The following is a 23,791-nucleotide window of genomic DNA, read 5'->3' on the forward strand; positions in this document are numbered from 1 at the left end:
ACTAAAGAGCGACCATTCACAGGCATACAACGCTGCTCCTGTAACTTAAAAAATATTTTTGTGAAAAAATAAATCAAAAAAATACAAAATGTTTCAAAACATTCTATCTAGTACTTTTTTGGAAACAAATTCCACAAATTGTCTATTGTTGTTACACTTGTATAACCCCTTAAAGAGTATGACACATGTAAAAGTGATTTCAAATCGTTAGTCTCAAAGTGATTTTAAATCTTTGGTCTCAACATTCCAAACCTCCTTGGAAGTCGAAAGGACCTTAATTGTACCGCTCGAATAGCGTTAAACTTTTTGTAAATAAACATGGCCGCCAGGGGATGAGTCAACTAGCCGGAGAGCCAGAAATCCCGATGAGAGACCCGGAGAGAGGAGAGCACTCGGACTCGCACTCACTTGTTATGCGTGGGAGCGTTGCGGAATGCGCGCGCTTTTTGCAATTGTGGAAAGCGGAAAAGCGGAAAAGAGGAGAAGAGGAAGACGACGCAGACAGGAAGCTTTTCCCACAATTGCACAACGTCGGAGCGGTATTATTATTACGCGACAGGCAATCGGTGCGACAACAACAGCAAACTAAGCAACGCATCGCAGGCGCAACAACAAAACTACATATTACAACATATTTACACGCCGAACGAAAAGGGGGAGGGGCAGGACATTTCCACCCAGCCACCCCCAGAAAGTGGGTGGCGGAAAAATCGTTGTAGGATCCGCTCCTCCGCGGCCATTCATTCAGTCACGAAATCTCATTCGGTGTGTGAGTGTTGATGAGGTTAGTTGTGAAACGCGGTTCGTCTCGGTGAAATCGGAAAACCGAAAAGTGCATCAAGCAATTAATTTGGAAAATCAGTGAATTGAATTAATTCCACAGCGGCAAAGAAAAACCAATCAATTTAGCCCAGTGAGCCCTGTGAAAAGAGGCGAAAAAGTGTTGCATACTTCCGGGGCTGGCTGCCAAAATCTTCGCTAACATGTTGGTAAGTTCCGGATTTAAATATTAAAACTGATCAGGGAAAACTATCCCATAATTGATTTTTCTGGTAAGGGTTTTTGAAATATTTTCCCAGCCGAGTGATTTATTGATTTTTCCGCATTGCGTTGTGTGTGTGTCAGTGTGTGTGTGCGTATCTTTTTCGGTATGCACTTTTTCCAGAGAAACACCCCACTGGGGCCAGCAACCCCCAACTAAAAAGCGCCAACTTCTATTTTTCCATCATCAATACTTCACACAAACACACGCATACATAGGAATAAAAACAAATGGTATTGGTGTGTGGAGCAGAGCAGGCGCTCTATGCAACATTATAACGGTATAGCAACCCCCAAACAATGCACACAACCCACCCTCTCTCGCTCTCGTTTTGAAGGGTATTACTATCCCGCTCTCGCGACAATAGCTCAACTGTTTTGGCATTTGAAAACTAACTGCCTGCCCCCCTCCTTCCCCCTTTTTGATTTCTGGGTTCTGGGTGGGTGGTTGTTTTTCCACAGCCGTAGAACATCATAAATTTTGTGTCTATAACAATTTTTGTTATATTCAACCCCACCCACCACCCCAAAAAGCGACCCACACCCACACCCCTTATCAAAAAAGTGCAAAGGAATTGTGTTGCACTTTCGAGAGTTCAACTTCCGTTCGTTCACTCTCTCGTGCTCTCTTCTCTCTGGAAAAATAACGGCACAGGCTTGCGCTCTCTCCAAAGAGAGAGAGCTGCATTTTCATTTCGATTGTACGGGGTGGGGGGCATTTTGCAAATGGTTTTTTGGGGTTTCGGTTTTTATGCAACATATGCGACAACATATATGTATATGCATTATATAATTTGTATTTGATTATTTCGCCTTTGACGAATTCCGTTTGTGGAATGGTGCTTCAGATGGAAACTAAAAATGTGTGGTTTTTTGTTGCCAGGGGCAATATGGTGAAAATTTGTGGGTGGCAATGTCTGCTGCAAAATGCAAATAACTGCATTCGTGAGCCATATATATATAAAAGAATATATTCACACGCACATATTAAATACATTTATATATTTTATATAGAAAATGCAATTTGTATGCACTCGAATTGCTTTCGGTCCGGGATTATGCCTATATAAATAAATTCTATGCTGGGAGTTGGGGAGAATACCGGCATCGGAATTTTGTTTGATGGCGTCTCCATGGATTATATATATAGAAATTAGTTGTGTATTTGAAACTGCTTACATAGACTGACAGCTTAATTGATTTTTACTTGACGACAAAAATTGATTTTAAGTCCGAGTTTAACGAAGGAAAGCACTGGAAAATGCAAAGGAATCCAATGCAAATTACTTAAGATTGGAAAGTGTTGGTTGGAAAACGGAAACTAAATATGCATACTAGAACAAATTGACGCTAGCTATTAAATTCCAAAAAAAATTTGCATCAGCTTATTTATTACTCTCATGCCAGACATGTCAATTTTAATGTTTATTTAAATAAAATTTAAATTTCTTGCCTTTGTTTTTTAATATCAACAACATCCCAATCATCACCCCCTTTATCTACAGATTTGTTAACTTCTTTGAATTGGCAAGCCCGAATAAAGTTCTTTCAGTTTATCGAAACGATCATTTGAACATGTTCTTAGCCGCAAACTGGCTATTTCCTGTTGACTTCGTTTCATTCACACTCCCCACGCTGATGATGATGATGTTGGAAAAAATCACCCAGGGGCCAAGACCCAGTGACTCACCGACCGCAAGGCAAGCCATGCGGAGACTGTACCCAACCCAGAGCCGAGAACGCACACATTTACACTACCCACCCACTCACACAAAGCCACTTGGAGTTGGGAGTCCGGAGGGAGTTGCGCATGCGTGGCCGCGTCCCACGCCCACTCTGCAAGGGGTGACTCCACAAAGAGAAAACTTATTTGCTTAAATTTTGTATCTATCATTAACATGCAACGTTTCAATTCAACTACAATATGATGTTAATTTTGTAACCTATAATAGGGTAGTGATAGGAGGAATAATGAAATCAATGTGTGCCATTTTATTTAGAGAAAGGTTTCTTTTAATATTTAACTTAAAACCTTAATGACAACAACGATCAATACAAACATAGATCAAAATCACGTAGTAGTCTACTTAAAACGGTATTCGAAATTTATTTATGTTAGTACATATTGGCCTAAAAATATTCTTATTTTTTGCTGTGCATTTTATGCTAAGTGTACGTTTATTGAGGGTGGGAGAGAACTCTGCAGTGGGAACCAGCGATCGCACAACCACCCCGGGGTTCCTAAGTTAAATGAGACGTGACAAAGTGCAAGAATTTCGACCCCTTTTGGAGAAGGGCAGGCAGATTTCCTCTTTACAAGTGGCGCCAGCAAGGAGACTTTCTCCAAAATCGATGAAGAAGGGCTTCGGCTTCGTCTTCAGGGGCAACAGGTTTGGCCGGCCATAGGAAGCCATGTGCTGTTGTAATTGGCCTGGCTCATTACGGGGATCGTTGGTTATATCACAGCTTGCACCGGTCCAAGGATGGACTAACGGGTCCACCCAGACCCAGCGAGCTCTGCCTCCGAAAGAACCTCTCAGGGGGATTCGAGGTGGCCCACATGTTGGCCAGTGACGGCTGCTCGCGAACCGGTTCCAGTCCCCAGGCAGCTCCTTTATCCGAGATCATCATCATCACCATCACCATCATCATCATCGCAGTGCCCAGCCACTTCCACTTGAGTGGCAATGAAGGCAAAGTAGGGTGCTCAGGCTGCTCCATTTCGAGGGTTAACCTGTTTGCCGTTGCCCTACAAATGAGGCATTTTTGTTGCTCAGGAAAATATGGTGATTGGAATTTAGACTTCATGATTTTTGAAGATTTTTCACCTTGCCCATCTGTTTTATTCACATTATAAAAATTAGGAAATTTATTTATTTATTTAAATGCAACTAACTCGGGAGAACTATGTTACATACCAGAAAACCTTATAAAGATTTCCCTTATTTTAATTAAATTTGTATGCCATTTAGGACTATTTGAAATTCTACAACCTACTTAAATAGGGGTACAACCTACAAGAAGCTTACTTGACAATTAACTTGGAGTAAATCCCATGGAAATTCCCAGGGGACAGTTTGAATTGTTTGAATTTTTCCCATACTTTTAGGCGATTTCCGAACCTATCTGGCCGAATATATTATCTTCGCCACCTTATTGCAGTATACGCATTTTTGCAACCATACATCGTTGGCGCTGTTTTCCTTTTGCGGGGGATATACAAAAGTTGTTCGATCAAAATCAGCGTCATCACAACCTGCGAAACCAACAACAACCTGGCGACGAAGATGCACTGGCGTCCATTGATTGCATTTAACTTTCAATTTCATTGACTTGTCGTTGTTGTTGCATTGGGAGTTTCCCATTTATGAGTCATGCACATTTGCATGGCAATTGTATCAGAGATAGCACACATTTATAGGCTAGCCAACCAAAGGTTGAATGGCAAGTCTTGAACCCGAAATCGAATGCGGTTAAAATCAGCCCACGCCAAAAATCGGCGCTCCATGCCACCCAATTGACTCTCTCATGTGGGTGAATGTGTTTATAAATACAGTCAAGCCTGTTAAGGGTGATCTATGAAATATTTTTATAGATTTTAAAAAGAACTGAAAAACAAGTTAGTTTTGAACACCTTACAAATGCATGTTGAAACAAAAATTATGAATCCATATAATGTAGTTGAAATCGAAAAAAGTATTTCCAAATGTGTATACTGAAAGAGTAATAATTCTTATCACTCGATTCCCTTTCGAAGAAAAGAAAATTAGTCATCTGAAAGATTTTCAATCAGTAAAAATTCGGGTTATGGGAGTTGAACTGTGGCTTCACTATATGTATGTCTACCTGGGCCATGTATCGCACGCCCTCCTTCTGGCCAAATACCATATTATACCAAACCCAAAAAAAGCCTCGGCCCCGCTAATGAACGCAACAGTCGCAGTCGTCTGCTCCTCCTTCCCCCTCCTTCTCCTCCGACAGCAACAACAATAACAAAAAAGCAACAACTATAGCAACCCACATGCACGAAGATCATTACCAACCCGAGCGACGCATAAAAAAAACGTATGGCAACAATAACAAAAAAACGACGAAATCAAGTTGCGCCGTCGCAAACTGACCTGGTCCGAAAATTCTACTCCGAACCACCCTACGCGATCAGCTCTCCACCCTCTCTTCAGTCCATTTCCCACTCCCACTCTCGCTCTCCGCCGGCGTCGCACAGTGGGCCAATTGCTCGATTCCCGACAGACTACTTTTGTTATATCAACAACTTTTCGTGAGACTAATATGTAATTTTTAAGTAATAATACAAATTTAACTGAAAATGAATACTATGTTTATAAAAATACTCACTTACTATTTATAATTTTATCAGGTAAAATCAGTTTTCAATTTAGTACAACACTTTAAATTGAAAACAGAAAATTTAGTGATTCAACAGACTGGCTCTACTAATTCTAGTTTTTAAAAGGAATATTATATTTAACGTTCATTAATATTCTTTTTTTTACAAATTTGTGATTGCTTTGTCAGCCATCTCATTCTGCAAAAATACTTATATAAGAGTTTAAGTATAAAAAGTTTTGGCTTGCTATCTTGGTGAAATATCCCACTGTGCAACGACGGCCCACACACAACCACAACAACAGAAAAGTGGAAGAGAGGCAGCGACAACAACAACAAATGTGAATGAGCGGGTGGGGGTGGCTTGCCTTGCTTTGCAGCCGACGCCTCTGCCGACGTCGTCGCGCCGCTTGTTTGTTGCAATTTCTCTTTTATGCGATCATTCGTTTGTAAGGTGGCCGCTCGCACAGTGTGTAAATATTATATTAGTTTTTATTTTATTCCTTATATACCATTTTTGAAGTATTTTATAAAAGTATGTAATAATTTTGTCATAAAACTTCATAATAGGAAATATATTTATTATTTAATACATAAGAAAATAAATGCAAATAAAAGCTAGCGCCACCTTAATGAAAAATTAAATTGATATTAAATAAATATTGACATCCCATAACTTAAATCTATTAACGACACTCAGAACTTTACAAAATCAGCTCGGATATATTTATGTTTCTCACACTTGGGAATTGCACACATCATCTCAACTCGGGCACACTGTGCGCTGCTTTGTGCGTCGCATGCCGGCTGAGCTGAGCAGAGCTGCCCGAATCCGAATCGGCGTCATCGTTTGTTGTATCTCTTCCAGTCTGTTGGAATTTCTCGTGGTGTGCGGTTCGCTCTTCGTGCTTGGAATTGACTTCTCGATTTGTGCGGCATTTTATTTAAAACATTGCAACGCGTGGTTTTCCTGCGAATTTTGGCACGAGTTCTTATTAAAGAATAAAAAAACACAGCTGATTGTACGTACTTGTATGTGAATTGCCTATCGGCTGTAATTAATCCGAAGTGAACAAGTTGTGAACAAATAGTGACTGAAATCCAAGGAAATAAATACAAGCCGGCTGGAAGGCATCATTTGCAAAGAGGAGAGCGATGGCCAGAGGGCCAACTGGAAACAACTAATTCTGTTAACCATAAAAAGGTATAATATGATTGTTTGTGACTTCAAAATTAGAGGGAACTTTGTTGCATATAATTAATTACCCATACCATACCCAATCCCAAACCCAAAAACGAACCCACACAATCTGCGAGCCATCGAGAAATCACCTCGAAGGCCATGTGCAGAGACAAGCCCAACAACCCACAGGTAGCTAGGCCCAGAACCGGTTACCCAATTTCCAATTATAAACCAAAAAAACAGCCACTCCAACGCCCCACAAAAAAAAAGAGGAAAAAAGCGGTGGGCACCCCTTTCCTGAAAAAGAGACAAAAGATTCCAAATGCGACGCCGCAAGGGGCTCAAAAAAAGAAATCGAAAAAACCCACCACCAATCCTTGCTCCTCCTTCGCCTCCTCCCTCATTATCCTACTTTCTTCGCTGCCGCTGGTTATCATCTTCGCACACACTGAGAAATCTGGCCTGCCTTGGAAAGCCGCCTACTCACACACATGGCCTCTCCTATTCGTTCTGCTTTGTCACATGTTCCTCTTCCTTTCCCTTTCACCCTGTTGCGCAGGAGGAGAAATAAAAAGAAGAAAAGAGAGAGGAAGGGAGGCGACTGACCGTCGCGACGCCCGCTGTTTCAAATGTTGATTTCTTGTAGGTTCTCATTTTGGCGTGGCTTTCGGCCTCTCCCTCCCCACTGCTTTATCACTTCGCCTCTGCCTCTCCCACACTCTCCTTTGCATTCTGATGATTTTTTACACCCACCCATCGACAGTAACTTTTGCATTCAACCTACTCCGCCTCTTTCCTATCCTCCTCCTTCGCTTCTCCCCCTCTTCGCTGAGTTGCCGCCCCCACTGACAGTCGCCCTCTATTATTTGCTTGTTTATTATGGACTCATCTTCGTTGTTGGCTCGCCTTCCAAGGAGTTGTCACTGGAACGATCGGTCGGAAAAAAGGGTTGCTCAGAAAATCTCCCCTAGGGGGAAATGGAATTGAATTCTTAAAACTTGATAATTCTAGACAGTAAGAACATTAGTGTGGGAGGCGTTCCACCATTTATAAAAACTGAAACGTGTTCGAAATAAAAAAAATATTTTAATATGTATTACATCAAATTATGTACTTGCAAATTAAGTTGAAAGTTAAAAAACGCATACCGTTTCTGTAGAAAACTTGCTGCAAGAACCGCTTACTGAAAAATCAAAGAAAAGTTATAAATACTTGTTGATAATGTGGGAGTAAATAAATTACTGCTGCTTTGCTGGAACTCATTGAGTCATCTGACATCTTATATTTTCCCCGGCCCCCGACTTTTTACTGCCAACCCACGCTTGGCTTCCTCCCCCCGCCACTCAACTTCGACATTCCCATGGAAAAAGCGACCCCAAAAAAAAGGGCAAAAATAAATTACGCACTTCCCGTCGTCGGTGGTAGAGCAATTTTATGCAGCTAGGGGAGGGCGCAAGAGGGGTTGCGGCGGCGGTGAAGGTACCTGCCCATGTCGCAAAGAGGGTTGTTGCTGCACCGATCCCGATTCCCAATCCCTATCCCTAAGCCGATCCTCTATAGCCCATTCGATTCGGTGCGACCCCAGTTGGCGACCAGGGCAGCTTGTTGTGCAGCAATCTCACCGAAAATCACATAGGAATTTCCTGTTACACCCGCCCCCTGGCCAAAAGGCCCAGGCCCCGAAAGTTACCTGCCCTCTCGGTCTTCGCTTACCTGTTTTCTCCTGCCGCTCTCTACAGCAGCTGTTTGTTTTGCGGCTTTCAAGGTTTCTACTTTTTACCTGTTGGCGTCAGTTCGATTCGGATTCGGCATCGCCATCGGAATCGGAATCGGAGAGTTCGTCCCCTTTCGCAGCACAGCCACCCCATTGCGTAGGACTCATTCCATTTCTTATATCTTTCGCTTCTTTGTTCGCTTTGTGGGTGGGGTGTATGTCGGGGGGAGGAGGAGGAGGAGCAAGAGGAGGATGAAGAATAACAAGGGGAGGGGGTGGAGACTTACTCACATCTTCTTCAATTCTTTTGTTGGCCCAAAACTCAAGCCGAAAATCTTTTGGGCGTCTTGAGTTTTGGTTGGTCTCGTTTTTGCTTTTGTGCCCGGCGATCATCATTATCTCCGTTTCGCTGGCTCATTCTATGGCACCACCACCATCACCACCACCAGCACTCCTCCTACTACAATTTGCCTAAAAAACCCCAACCGTTTCGACCGTTTTTCAATATTCAACGAAACCAAAAAAACAAAAACAGAAAAACAGAAAACGATGGTGGCGAAGAGGAAGAAGCACGACAGACGGCGACGATGTCTGCTTGAAGGTTGTTGTGAAATTTCATTATGGGTCTGGGTCTGTCTCCTCACCTCCACCTCCCACTTCTTCCTCCTGGTACTCGTACTCCTCCCCCACCTCTACATCCACCTCCTACTCTTCTGATTGCCTGCTGCTGTTGCTGTGGTTGTTGTTATTTTTAAGAGGCGTCCAGCGTCAACATTTCAGCGCGGGGTTTCGGTTTTGGGTTGGGTTGGTTGTCTTGGGTATATGTATTATACATATATACGGATAGGCTGGCCCATGGATTGGGATGGTACGCTTTGGTTCGGTATGGGATGGGATGATGATGGTGGCGGCAGCTTGGGCTGTGGCATTTCTCGTGTGTAGGTAGGTGGTTTCTCGGAAATCCATTTGTTCATATGATAACCCAAAGAGTACAACACGAAACCCAAATGGCTGAGAGGCAAAGGAAGCGCAGTCATTTGCTGACGGCGAGTAAAAGCTTTCAACCCGATCGCCTTTTGTAAATCGGGAGGGAGTATGTGGGAGCCCTATATAGATAGGGATCTTAAATCTACGAAAGATTGTGAGTTATGAAATCAGAATAATATGGCTTGTTGAAAATTAAAAGTTTTCACAGAACCTATGTATCTTTAAAATGTTACCAAGAAACAAATGAATATATTTTTCCCCAATGTCGATAGTTCACATATTTTACCGAATTCTTATAAACTCTAATGAAAACAAAAAATCTATAATTGATCCATTATTCACATGAAGAACAAACTAGAAAGTCACACCTAAATGCGTTACCTCTCTTGAATTTCTGAACACAAATCCATTTATCATGCTCCTATGTATGTATTCTGGAACCTCCTTGTACTGCCAAGGATCGCATCCGTTGGTCCGCAACAAAAGCAACAGGATCGGCACTTAAACCCCACTCCACCCCTCAGAAACCATTCCCGCGACCACCCCAACCACCGGCGAATGGCAGCTGCAACCTGCAGCCCAACGGGCAACCCTAAAAGTGATCTCTACTCTGGGCAGCAGGTTGTTGGCTGTCTAGATTGCAGTTGAAAAACGAACGAGGAACGACGAAAAACCACCCCTAAAAAGGGAATGGAAAACATGGCACAAATTGCTACCCCATGGATGATCGGACACCAAGCACATGTTGCATGCGGCAAAGATTTCAACAGAAAAGGAGCAGATCAGGGAGGGTGCAACTGACACTGCTCGGACTTAGGTCTCAGGACCCCGGTTCTCAAGACGAAGGACAGACGAACATGTGCAACGTCTGCGCCTGCATTTCTGTATCTTGAGTTTTGTTGTTTTTTTTTTTTTTTGCTGGCCATTTTATGAGGGCGCGCACCTGCCAACAGCTGCCGCCGCCGCAAAAGACGAGGAAAAATTAAAGGCGGGCAATCATAGCCAAAAGCCATGGTCTCCGACTCGTTTCGTTTCTGGGCCTGCCCTTGAAGTCGACGAACGCCCACCACCACCAGCAGAAGATGAACCACCCAAAAAATTCGAATGAAGCAACAAACGAAACCAGCTTCGAAGACTTTGGGCCGAAAGCGATTTGCTTTTGTTGTCTGCTGGCCGGCCATCCGCCTCAAAAAACCAAAAAAAAAAACAAGCTCAAAGAGAAGACACCAAAAAAAAAGAAAGAAAAGAAGAAACAGCAGCTGCCGTCGCATGGTGGCCACAAAAAGTACCACCTGCCGCCCATATACATGTCGCCTATAGCTGCTGTCCTTTGTTCGCCGGTAGCCCCATTAACCCAAGGATATGCCACCATGGGAATGGGAAAGGAAGTGTTGAGAAAACGTGCTCCCTTAAGTTACAATTCTATTTGTAAGGGGAGATGGGAAGGCATTGAATGGAGTTGTAGGCTAGGGTCCAAAACTCTACTACTAGTGCTCTTTATAAATTTGTATTCAGTTCAATTTAATATTATAAATAAAATTACCGCTCTGAAAAAACAATTTTTCCTTATATTAAAGTAAATCACTAAAACAAAAAAAATTTGCAATCAAAACAATCAGAATTAAAGCAGATTTAGAAATTTCTCTAAGATTGTTATAATAATGATTTCTACTTAGCCGGAAATAGTGACGTTTCTAACTTAACAAACTGATGAGTAATGGGTTTTTTTTTTTGAGAAAGCAAGATGAGTTGAAGATTATAGGTCTAAAGATCGAAACACATAGTCTTTAAATTGTACAACTCGAAACCAGAAAATGCTGTTGCTTAAAAATTATTTAACAAACTTTAACCTCCCCATTAAATATAAAATAAATGTGGAAAAGAAACATTGACCCACGCAGCGAATTGGCCAACGAGTGCAATCGATGACAACAGCTGCGGCCCACACATGCTTAGCTCACCTCGCCTCATCCCATGTACCCACCCACTCGCCACCCCCGTAACCCCCCTTATCCCCTCATACAATACTAACCACCCAGCTGCGCCTGCGTCGCTGTCGCCGTCGATTTTTCGGATTGTGGGCGTTGAACGGCGAGGGAAGCTGAATCGAACAGTGAGAATACCGTTGGCAGTCGCCGAAGCTTTAGCTTTTGTTGGGGCCTTTTGCCGTTTGGTGTTAATTTGGCTCGCATATAAAATCTTCGATTTTATTTCGTTGTCGGTGGAATCGGTTGGATCATTGGGACAGCTGCGGTCAGTTGGATACGATGGTGGTGTGTTGCTAGACACCCACCCACTTTGATGATTAGTTGTAGCTGCCAAATACTAATGGCACAGTGGTTGCTCTATTCTCTTTCTCATTCTAGTAAAGGTAATATTATGAAATACAAAAATTAAATTGAACTTGTTCTAAAACAGATTTCTTGCAAAGCTTGGAAGTTTATTCAGTATAGTGAGTCAGTGCTAAAATGAAATTCCAGCGAATGGTTTTATTAAAATGTGTTGTCTTTAATTAGTTGCTAGTATTAAATATCTCTAAAAGCAATCTTGAAGCAAGCGCAGTTCGTAGGATCTTTTTCTGATAATGAATTTTGCTGGAAATTTCCCAGACCGCAGCGATTGAACAATTGACTGCTGCACTTCGAGTGCGAATAACTTCCTCGTGCAGCTCCAACCGTCCCACTGTGCGTCATCGGCCAAAGCGTTTTTTAATAACTGCGTGCTGGTCGCTCGCAAAGTTGGTGGTAATAAAGGGGGCTTGGAGAGACGCGGAGTACGAGGAAGGGGGTGGCTGAGTGGAGGGATTGTGGCGTTAACATGTCATTAGCTGGTGGCTTCGTCCGATGTTGTTTCTGCCGCTGCTGCTGGTGGTACTCCGCCCCCATCCCGTCGGCCCCCGCCCGCCGTAACGCCCCACCCCCCTCTGCGGTCGCGCTGGTGGCCTTTCACCGCAACAACAAGTAAATGTTGTGGCTCACCCTGAGCTGCCAGGTCGCCAGATTGCCAGATCGCTTTGCCCAACCCACGAGTGTTAAAAAGTGTGTGTATACAATATAACTCTACAGTCCAACTTCTGTAGCTCAAACTACCAAACAAAAAAAAAAAGTGATACAGATATGATAATTTGAAGGGCTTAGGCTTAAAAAAGTCATAAATATCAACCTTTCAACCTTTAAAGAACAATAAACATATTACTAAAGAAGGACTTGCTCAAGTAAATTTTAGAAGATTATTATTATATTAATTAAATAAATCAGATTTCTATTTTAAAATATTTAGGTACAAATCTTAATACAATGGTGTCATTTTATTACATTTATAAACTTTTTTTATATTTTTGTATGTTTGTTTATCCATAGCATACATTTTTGTTATGTACCTTTGTGGCCTTAAAAAGTTTGTGACTAGAGATCTTACTTCATGTTTTCCTCCAATTGTTTAATTTAGGGTATCCCCACTGTAAATGCGTAAATGTGTGTGTGTTTTGTAATTTGCACTTTGATGACCGCCCTCAAATAGAGGCCATAACTTTTGATTAGCCTAGGCTTTAAATAATTATTGCAAATACCCAAAAAAGCCCAAACCCAATAAAAAAGATCCAACAAAGCACCCCACTGGCCCCAAAAAAAGGGGAGAGCCAATAATGCGTTTACCGTTAACATCTGCGAAAATGACATCTGCCAAGTGGAAAAGAGAGACGGATCAAGCGCGCTCTCACTTATTACGTGAGAGCCAAAGCAGCGAAAATTCCCCCAACCGGCATTTTTCAGCTGCCCAACCGGTTTCTCTCGCTCTTCTCCCTCTCTCGCTGTCTCTTTCTCTCACAACTCCCCCAAGCTTGCACACCCACCACACAATTGACGTCGACTGCGCTGCCGGCTTCACTGCCGACGTCGGCTGATCGCTGTTCTGATGTTCGCGTGGTCTGGTGTTGTTGTTGTTGTAAATTGATTTTGTTGCTGGTTTGCGCGCCCATTTTCAGCCCACTCCCGTTGTTGTTGTTTTATGTTTTTTCTGCCGTCTGTTATTAGCAAAGCGGATGTTGTTGTTGCTGGTGGTGGGGCAGCAGCAGCACGAGCAGCACAAAAAAAAAAAAACAAAAACAAAAGGGGGAGGCACAGGCACCCACACGCGCGCTTTTGCTGTTGGCAACGCATAACACTTTTTCCGCTGTTTTTTTTTTTTTTATGGTGTCTCGCCCACAACAGTTGACCCCTCGACGGCTTATCAAATTCAGGGGGTGGTGGTGGTGGGGCGGCGCAAATCGATAGAAATCTTGGGAGCGGTACTTCTTTTCTAGCTTGATCTTGCTAAAGACAAGAACCTTAGCTATAAAGAAGATATACAAAAAATGTTAAATGACTTATGCAAGTGACATAAGAGATATAGATGATATAATAAATTTTCCCTTCTAGTGAAAAACCAGTTTGCAACCCCACACTTGCACTTTCCTTCCTCTCGAAACCTCAGATCCGAAATGGAGGTTATGGTGCTGCATGATCTTGAGAGCGTGGCCAAAGTCAAGCGGCGACGACAACAACAAAGACATGCCCTTGGCTTGAAAAACCACACGCAGCGAACTGAGTGAGGCCAAGCCAGCAGATCAGGGCATGGCCCCCAATCCCCTGAGATCCCCGATCCCCGATCTGCGAACCCGAGCCTCAGACACCAGACCCCAGACCTCCCGAAAAACACTCGAAGTAAAGCAAACAACGAACGCAAGAACAGCAACAACAGCAGCAACAACAACAACAACGGCAGCAACAACAACAACAAAAACAAGAAGAACAACAAACGCCCCCATGGAGGCAGACAAACACCAGGCAAAACACCCCACTGTAAAAAGCACACGAAGCATAAAAATCAAATATGCAAAACTCAGATACGAAATATGAACTGAAAAGAGACGACAGAAACAGGCTGCGGATCGGATCGGATCGGATTGGATCGGATTGGATCGTATCGAAACGGATCTCGGGACTGGGAACGGTCGTGGGTATGTGGGTGTGTGGGTGGGTGGTGGTGCGGCGGTGGTGCGCTGCCTTGGTAGCTGGGTGTCGGTGACTTGGCAACTTGGGCTGGGGCCACCAGTGGGTGTGTGGGTGGGCGCAGCCGTTGGCGCTGGGCCATAGAACGTGCCCAGGGCCCAGCAGCAAACCAAACAGACAGTTTTGTCGCCACAAAGTGGCAGAAAAAACGTTTATTCTCTCTGCAAAAAAAAATGTAAGAGAAAAACGGGCGCAGCAACATGAGGCCAAGAAAAATAAACACGTAGAAAACTTTATTTCTTCTTTTGTTTATTTATTTAGTAACTTTAATCGAAAAAGACTGCGCTGATTAACTTTTAAAAAACATTTTATTAAATTAAAATTTTTGAGTTTTGAGAACAACGCATTTTATTTCTTTAGGCAACAGGTAAAGATGTTTAATTTAAACGAATGGAGTTCGACTTTTTTTCAGTGTAGAGAAAAAGGGAGGGCGACTAAAATAACACACACCCACCCACCACAGAACAAAAGCACCGCCAAAAAAAAAATTGCCACGATCGTTGGCAATTTGTCTTTCTATGAGGATGATGCTGGGCTAGCAATGAAGATGATGATGATAAACCCGTCGTGTGGTAGACGATCAATGGGTTTTTGGGTTGGTTCGTTAGTTGGGCACGTCAAGGTGGTAAATTTATTAATATATGCAGCCGGGACCCAAAAAACAGCCGAGAGTGTGCGTGTTTTTATGCATTGAACAACTGGTTCAGGCGACGAATATGTCACTTTGTGTATTTTATTGGGTCAAATTTGTATTTACAAGGAAATGGGGCTTGTTAAAACTGAAATATAATAGTATGAAAAAACTATACCATTCAAATTTTATTAGTTTTTATTGAGGGGTGCTTCAAAGTCGATATAACAAAATTCTTGCAACCACTTGAACCAAAATGATTTCGTTTCTTTGGTGACCTGACACCCGCCGACATCGGTGGTCCAAAAATCGGAGATTCGTAAACAAAAAGCCCGCTAAAATCGCTGTTGTCTGGCTGACTCAGCGATGCTGCGCCGACGTCAAATCGAAACCCAAGCCCGAGTTCAAGCCCAATCCCCAACCGAAACCAAAAGCAAAACCCCCCACGCAAGCGCCCCAAGGCAGTCCGGTCCCACCCCCTCTCCGCCCGCCCCTCCACTCCCCGCGCCCCCCTCTCCCTGTTAACTCAGAGTTGGATGTGTCAGCACTCGTTTCCCATTAGTGACGTTGTCAACGGGAGACAGTGGGTATTTCGGTGCCGGATGTCGCTCTAAGATAGTCGGCTTGAATAATCCCTCCATGCAGATGAATATTTTTTCATAAGCTACTTATACTCGAAATCTTATTAGAGCCATGATAAAAGTTAGTTAGGTGTAACTTTTCTATCTAGAACTTTTAATATTCTCCAACATTTTGTTGAAATTTTTGGTTCATGTTTCATAAACTAGTTTTCTGCTACCTTTGGGACAGCTTAATCGAATTATATATTGTGGGTAAAAGCATTACAGGTATAATTTATTTGGAAACTCTTCATGAGTTTAACGATTTAAAAAGTATATAATTTTTAATGATTGTTAAAAAAATTTTAATTGGGATAAAAAACTTATTTAAAACCACTAAAGCTCGAAAATATAACTATTGTATATATATTGTCTTTTCTTGTTTTAAAATGAAATTTACACATTTATAATTACTCCCAGTGTACTCATGAATTTCCGTTCGCTCCCTCTCTATTATTTTTGTTTGCAGTTCTCGGCGAGTGGACGTGGAGGCAACAGCAAGAGCAGCAGCCTCCGCCCCCTGAAAGCAGCAGCAGCAGCAGCCCGCCCGCTAGCCAAGGCCGACGGCAACTTGAAGCACCTGCAATGGCCACACTAATACCAGTGAACGGCGGCCATCCAGCAGCGAGCGGACAATCCTCCAATGTGGAGGCGACATACGAAGATATGTTCAAGGAAATCACACGCAAATTGTACGGCGAGGAGACCGGCAACGGTTTGCACACGCTCGGCACGCCGGTGGCGCAGGTGGCCACCAGCGGGCCAACGGCGGTGCCCGAGGGCGAGCAGCGCTCCTTCACGAACCTGGTAAGGATTTTGGTCGGGAATAAGCTCAATTTAAATTTCATATTAAAATTGTAATCATATGTGACTTGATAAAGTGGAACGGTTATTTAATATAAATAATAATAATGCCTATAATAAATCCAAATATATTTCGTTAGGTACCTTTAACGTTTGTTAACTTGTAATTCTGATATAATAATGATTTTACAAACTACAAACAAGTTTGAACAAAAAACTCCTTTACTCTTGATATATAATAATTATTTATAATTTTTGTTTCTTAAAAATATCTGCCGATATGTATGTTTGAATACATTTTTAATATTTGTGTAGTCTATATATGCTATATACAACTCCTTAAACTGTTTTTTAAAATAAACTATTTTTCGTTGTGTATTTAAAATGTTTTTTAAATATGAAAAGATCATAGGTGCATACTTAAAAGTATACTTAGTGTAATTGCTTTTAGCAAAAAGTATATGAGTTATTTAGAAAATTATATATTTTATTCCACATATTTTTGTTAAATCAAAGCAAGAAACTAATAAAATCACCCATTACCTTCCTTTGTAGCAACAACTCGATCGCTCGGCAGCGCCCAGCATTGAATACGAGTCCAGTGCGGCAGGCGGCGCCTCCGGCAACAACGTGGCCACCACCCAGGCCAATGTAATCCAGCAACAACAGCAGCAACAGCAGCAGCAGCAGCAGGCGGAGTCGGGCAACTCCGTGGTGGTGACGGCCAGCAGTGGGGCGACTGTGGTGCCGGCACCCAGTGTGGCGGCCGTCGGTGGCTTCAAGTCCGAGGATCACCTGAGCACGGCCTTCGGGCTGGCGGCCCTGATGCAGAACGGCTTTGCGGCGGGACAGGCGGGTCTGTTGAAGGCCGGCGAGCAGCAGCAGCGCTGGGCGCAGGACGGATCTGGTCTGGTGGCGGCAGCGGCCGCGGAACCGCAACTCGTACAGTGGACCTCGGGCGGCAAGCTGCAGAGCTACGCTCACGTCAACCAGCAGCAGCAGCAGCAGCAGCAGCAGCAACAACAGCCGCATCAGAGCACACCCAAGTCCAAGTAAGTAGCAAGCGAATGATTGATATATTATATGTTAAAGAGTCTCACTAACCAAGTCGAATCTTCTGTTTCCCGTAGAAAACACAGGCAGGAACATGCGGCTGAGTTGATCTATGCCAGCCCTTCAACCTCGGCCAATGCGGCCCAGAATCTGGCCCAATCCACACCCACCTCAGCGCCCAGCAACAGCAGTGGCGGCAGCACCAGCTCCTCCGGCGGCGGAGGAGGCGGAGGCGGTCGCAAGAAGGCCGCCCAAGCGGCAGCCGCCGCCGCTGCTGCGAACGGAGTTCACATCCAGAAGCGGTACGCCTGCACCCACTGTCCGTACTCGACGGACCGACGGGATCTGTACACCCGGCACGAGAACATCCACAAGGACGAGAAGCCCTTTCAGTGCTATGCCTGCCTCAAGCAGTTCAATCGGGCCGACCATGTCAAGAAGCACTTTCTGCGCATGCATCGCGAGCTGCAGTACGACATAAACAAGACCCGGCGCCATGTCTCCGCGGGCAGTGGCTCCTCGGGCAGCGGCTCCTCCGGCGGCGGATCTCATCACTCTGGGGGACGGGGAAATGTGACCATTAACTCGGCCGGCGTGAACATAGACAATGCCTTCTTGGAGGCCCAACGACATCCCACCTCGTCCAGCATGAGCATCGTGGAAACGATCGAGGCAGTGGCCTCGGCCACGGACATGCCACTGGCCCAGCTCAAGCAGGAGAAGCTAGACGATGGCGGCGGAGTGGTCTTGCCCCTTCATGTGGGCGTGGGCGTGATGCAGCAACCGGTGGCCAGCTCGAGTTCAGGCAGCAGTGGCAGTCATGGCGGCAACGGCAACGGCAACGGTGGCAGCGGCTCGGGCCTCCTGAAACCGAAGCGGGAGAAGCGCTTCACCTGCTGCTACTGCCCCTGGTCCGGAGCGGACAAGTGGGGCCTCAAGCGGCACCTCAATACGCACACAAAGCCCTTCGTCTGCCTGCTCTGCGATTACAAGGCGGCGCGATCCGAGCGCCTGGCCACGCACGTGCTCAAGGTGCACAACAAGCGAGCATGCAGCAAGTGCTCCTATCTGGCGGACACGCAGGAGGAGTACCAGGTTCACATGAGCGATGTGCAGTAAGTATTTCTTGTTATATTTCTGATTTTTTGTGGTACCCTTGCAGGGAATTTGCTAGGAGTTCTTAAAAGACAAGAAAGTAGGAAATTTTCATCATTCATCTTTGTTTAGAGAATTAAAATTTTGATAGACATATTTTCTTTAAATATATTTATGTATATTAGGGTGTTCCAAAAACAAAAAGTTACATTTTTGTTTTAAAGACAAGAAAATAGGAAAGTTGTATATAAATCATTTTTAATAGATATATCCATTTTGGGAACGAAGAGAGTTAAAGTTTTAAAAGACATATTTGCTTAAAATATATTTTGTTGAGTTTTTATACAAATTACTCATACGGTAACAGTACGTATGAGTGATATAATTTAAATCCTTGCAAACTCCTTAAATCGCATACTGTAGGCGGGTTAGAGTGGGACCTTATGGACCACCCTATTGTTCCTATTCACTCATTATAATTATTAGTATTAGTTTGTGTTCTCCAAACATAAAATTGAGTTTATGATCCATCTGCAAGGGTACTTGTAGCTTCGGATGCCCCGAATCTAACCTGCCCCCTTCGTTTGCCCTGGGAATTACGAAAAACTCTAAACAGCTTTTGAACTCTCTTTCGCCCCACTTCTTTTCGCTACCCCCCGAAAATTAAAAACCCCCGGACGTTCTCTATATCTAACACATATGTATGTGTATATATATACTCTGATCTGATCAGTCCGCACGATAATCGGCCGGCGCGCAGTGGCAACGGCAACCAGAGCGGCGGCAGCAGCAGCGGCAATAGCAACGGCAACGGCAACGGCGGCGGCGGCGGCAATGGCAACAACAATGCCAATGCCGGAGGCCACAGCCACAGCCAGAACCTCAATGTGCTGCGAACCATTGGCAACAGCCTGGTGGCCAACAACCAGCTGAACACCTATGCCGGCAACGCTTTTGGGTAACATTCTCAGACCGCCCTGACCCATTAAAAAATACCAAAAAAAAAACCAAAAACCAAAAACCCCTCCCGAAAACAAAACAAAAACCAAAAACACCAACATTCCCAAAAAACCAAAAAACCAAAAAAAAAAAAAAAAAAAACCCAAACCGAGCGCGCACAACGTTCCTAACTCTAGTTACTACCCTCGTTCTCTCGTTCTCTCGACTCTCGATTCCCACGACATCCCAACAACCATGATCACCACATCTCCACATGACCACCAACCATCAACCATCAACCATCGACCATCGACCACCATTTCCGGTTAGCTCGTCCAGTGGCAATGTGGGAAATGCGAATGGAGGCGGCGGTGCCGTAACCATCTACACCACCACCACCAATGAGGGCGTGGCCGGCGGCGGCGGAGGAGGTGGTGGCGGCGGCGGCCTTAGCGGCAACATATCCGGCGGCGGACCGCTCCAGGAGATCATCGTGAATCCCTCGTCGATGGTCGGCTGGCGGCTAAGTGCCAACGGATCTCTGATCCCGCCACACGATTTGCTCACCGGCGGATTGCCAAATGCGGCCACGCAGAAGCGCGGCTCGGAGCGATTGTTTCAGTACCTCGAGGCCGAGGGCAGCGATCCGGAGGACTATGCGCGGTATTTGCACAACCAATATGCCATGCCCCCCCCACATCCATTGCGCTTTCGTTGGTTTTCACTCGATTTCTTAACTTGTTTCGTTGTGTTATAAAATTGCATTACATGAAAATGTAATATATGGTTTTGTTTATGTTGGTTTTTATTTAATTTACAAAGTTTTCCAATAAGTTTCCTGAAATTCAGTTGCTTTCACCCATTTTATATGGTCTATTAAACCCATAATTCGTTTAAGTTTTATTTATCATTACCAAATAACTCTTTTATTCCACTTTTATTAGTCAAAATGTTAACCCATATTGTGCGATTGTGCCTTGTGAGTTCCAAAAATCGTTTATGTTTTCAAGCTGCCTTTAAATACTGTTTGTTGTTGTTTTACTGTTCTTCACTTAATATTTACACTTTAGGAATGTTTTGTTTTAGGTCGCACTATTCGTCCTTGCTTTTTGCTGTTTTATCTGTTCCGTTTATACATATATATATTATGAAAAGTTTTATTTTGCACTGTTTAAGCATTGTTTAAATTGTTTATATTCAGTTCCCCTGATTTTCACCCTTAATAGCTGTTTATTTGTCCTTCATTCAAGCATCAATATCATATTCTAATCCCTTGCCATTTACTTTATCCTTGCAGTCTGCTGAAAATGGACGCCATTAGTCGCAACACCGCTTCGGTCGCTCAGGATTTTCATAAGGCGGGAGGCGTGCACGAGTTGAAAATACCAGCCAATCATCAACTCCTGTTTAACAATAAACTGCCTTCGCAATGGACGACACGTGAGGCTGCTGCACTGCTGTACAGCCTGAGCAACATGGGCGGCGGTGCCGCCGCCGGCTCCGTATCCGGTTCCCAGCGCCAGAAGTTTGGCATTAGGGCGCGACAACATTCCACCGGCGAGGATGACGAGAACACACCATCGTCGGCCTCGTCGTCGAGCTTCTCGGGCGATGAGTTCAACATGAGCGCCACATCGCCGCTGAAGCTGTCGCGTCATGCCGTCAAGCTGGAGAAGATGGATGAGCTGGAGGGCAAGGACATGGTGCCCAGCAAGGCGATGATGGCAACGGCATTTCTGGAGGCGGCCAGCTACGAGCAGACGGCCATCGAGCTGCTGGCCAGCAAACGGAAGATCAAGGTCGAAACCGATGACAACGATGAGGACCAAGAGAACCAGCAACAGCAGCATCAGCCACATCAGCAAAATCATATCCAGCAGCAGCAGCAGCAGCGATTGCAGCTTATTAAATCGTCTCCCGCGTACAAATTGAACAACAACAACAACAATAACAATAGTAACAGCCATAACAACAACTACTACAAGGACAAGTCATCGCACAGAAATGCCGTTCACCATCATCGCCAGGATGACAAGGAGAACAACAAAAGCAAGTCACCAACAGCAGCGGTAGCGGCAGCAAGTGTTGCAGCTGCAGCAGCAACATCGCCGCCCAGCGTCAGCGGCAACACCAGCCAGACACCGTTTCTCACCCAAATGGAGTACCAGAATCTCAATCGCATTGGCACTCAGTTCCAGAACTACGTCAAGGACATCATCAACAAGTATTATGCGGCAGAGACGCCTCTGATGTTGGCCGCTGCAGCAGCAGCACTGCCCACGGCCACGACTACGGGTCAGCAGCTGCCGGAATTGGACATTGAGAACCTGTCGCCAAGCAAGCGTCGTCGTCTGCTCAGCGAAACGGAGGAGTACATCGAGTATTTGCGTAACAAGGAGGACATAACACTGACCATTGCGCCAAAGCTGCAGCCACCGCCGCCGCCGGCGACGACATCGCTGCTCAAGCGTCAGTTGGATCTCAGCACGCCGCGTCGGAGTCCCAAGAAGGTGACGCCGGCTCACAGCAACGGCGCCTCCCGCAAATCCCTCAACCAACTGGCCACCCTGCTGCCGCTGCTGGCAGATGCGGCCAGCCAGCAGGAGTATCTGGCCGCTCCGCTGGATTTCAGCAAGAAGTCCAGCTCGCGCAAGCAGGCGCAGCCCAAGAAAATTCGCCTGACGCCCGAGGCGGTGGTCACCCTGCTGAGGGACAAGTACCTCAATCGCATGGTGCGCCAGCGCTTGGGCTGCCTCAAGTGCAGCCAGAGGCGGAGGAGCAGCTCCATCAGCTTCAACTACCACACCCTGGGATCGCTGGCCCTGCACAAGTACTGGCGACATGGCGCGGGGGGTTCGGGATCGGGATCGGGTTCGGGATCATCCTGCTCATCAACTGGGAGACAACGGCTGCAGGCAGCTCTGCAGAAGAGGATTCGCCGCAGACAGGCGGAACAGCAATGCTAATGTGGCCGCGTCCTTCTATCGGTTCTATTTTATTATTCGCTTAAGATTAGAGAATGTTTGCTTGCCATATATGGAATGCATTAGGCATTTGACATTGAAAATCGTTTAAAAAATTGCATTTAATTTTTTAAATTTTAAGTTGTGATGTACCTGAAATATGATTTCTCTTAAACAAACAAAAAATACTTAAAAAAACAAAAACAAACAAACACAATTCATGCAAAACGGTCTCGAAAGCGCTTTTGCAGCCGAATGCAAATGAATTTCATTATCTTAGTTGTACAATTGAGCTATCTCACAAACACAAAGCCCACTCACAATGAACATTTACACACGGATATTTAACTATTTAGTAATTAACCTGGAATGAGCATTTATCAAATGTGTCCCAGCCCCTGATTTCCTCCATTTGTATTTGTATTTGCATTCATATTCGTATTTGTATTCGATTGAATGAAATGTGAAGTAAAAAGCTTTAATTTGCCATTTACAAAGCTTCAGTTTAGTTACGAGTAATGATTGCCATCTTTTTACACCTAGCATTTAGTCGTCTAGTTACCTTAGTTTATGGATTAATTTATGAACTGCAAACGCGAACCTCATCGAACCCTTTGCCTTACTTATCATTTAAGCTTTAACGTGAATATAAATTTAGTTTTAGTTGATTTAGTTACTCCTCAGCAGGAGCAGCAGTCACGCCCACAATGCCCACAAGAAACAAAATCCATTCTCATGCAAAAAACGTTTTACATATGTATGGAAAAAGAAACGTCTATAAATATTAACAAAACAAAATGAACAAAAACTATATTACTGTACGTGTAGATGTGTATTCATGATTTTATCAGAAAGAAAAACAGAGGAAAGTCGGCGAGAAAAACCAGAAGGAAACACAAGAACAACTTACAAAATACTCAAAGAACATGGATAGAATACAACTTTTTACCACACTGAACAAGAAATATTTGACTGAAAAGTGTCGGGGGAAAGAAGATATGATATATATGAATAAAGCTATAAACAATTTTAGTGTAAAATGTGTGTTTTTGCTAAATGTGGTAAACTAAAAAAGAAACGTAAATTTATTACACAAAACTAAACTAAAGCGTAAACGAAGAGAAAATTCTTAAGTAAAGTAAATTTTTGGATGACAAGCCATTTAGACAAAATTTTTGAGACGAAAAAAGACATTTATAAGAAAGGAAACAAAAAAAAAAGAACAAACCGAATTACTTTAAATTTTATTTAAGCAATGAACTTGCAAAAAATAAAAGGTATAATTACAATAACTGTAATGTGAGTGTTTTTAGTTTAAAATTATATATTTCCAAAACATTCAAAATAAAACATAATTAGTTTAAAA

General features: G+C 44.0%; 1 protein-coding gene across 8 annotated transcripts; it reads left to right on the top strand.

Moving 5' to 3' along the window:
- Positions 1-536: 536 nt before the first annotated feature.
- Positions 537-23,765, top strand: LOC108144409 (protein charlatan). Of its 8 annotated transcripts, none has more exons than XM_017269248.2 (7): positions 537-989; positions 16,041-16,378; positions 16,931-17,427; positions 17,506-18,543; positions 19,257-19,481; positions 19,793-20,125; positions 20,760-23,765. In XM_017269248.2, the coding sequence occupies exons 2-7, from the start codon at positions 16,157-16,159 to the stop codon at positions 22,426-22,428; spliced, it is 3,984 nt and encodes a 1,327-aa protein (XP_017124737.1). In that variant the 5' UTR covers positions 537-989; positions 16,041-16,156; the 3' UTR covers positions 22,429-23,765. The 8 variants fall into 8 exon arrangements, with proteins under 8 accessions (XP_017124737.1, XP_017124739.1, XP_041563172.1 ...); XM_017269250.2 differs by having other exon boundaries at positions 19,802-20,125; XM_017269249.2 differs by lacking the exon at positions 537-989 and adding an exon at positions 6,247-6,592.
- The last annotated feature ends 26 nt before the right edge of the window (positions 23,766-23,791 follow it).

Source organism: Drosophila elegans, unplaced genomic scaffold (assembly GCF_018152505.1).
Source record: "Drosophila elegans isolate 14027-0461.03 unplaced genomic scaffold, ASM1815250v1 contig_183, whole genome shotgun sequence".
Lineage (NCBI taxonomy): Eukaryota > Metazoa > Arthropoda > Insecta > Diptera > Drosophilidae > Drosophila > Drosophila elegans.

What these genes read in the sequence shown, in the direction of transcription:
- LOC108144409 (XM_017269248.2), top strand. Translation starts at nt 16,157, where the DNA reads ATGGCCACACTAATACCAGTGAACGGCGGCCATCCAGCAGCGAGCGGA. An exon ending in CAGAGCACACCCAAGTCCAA is followed by an intron (nt 17,428 to 17,505) that starts GTAAGTAGCAAG and finishes TGTTTCCCGTAG; the next exon opens with AAAACACAGGCAGGAACATG. An exon ending in GTTCACATGAGCGATGTGCA is followed by an intron (nt 18,544 to 19,256) that starts GTAAGTATTTCT and finishes TGATCTGATCAG; the next exon opens with TCCGCACGATAATCGGCCGG.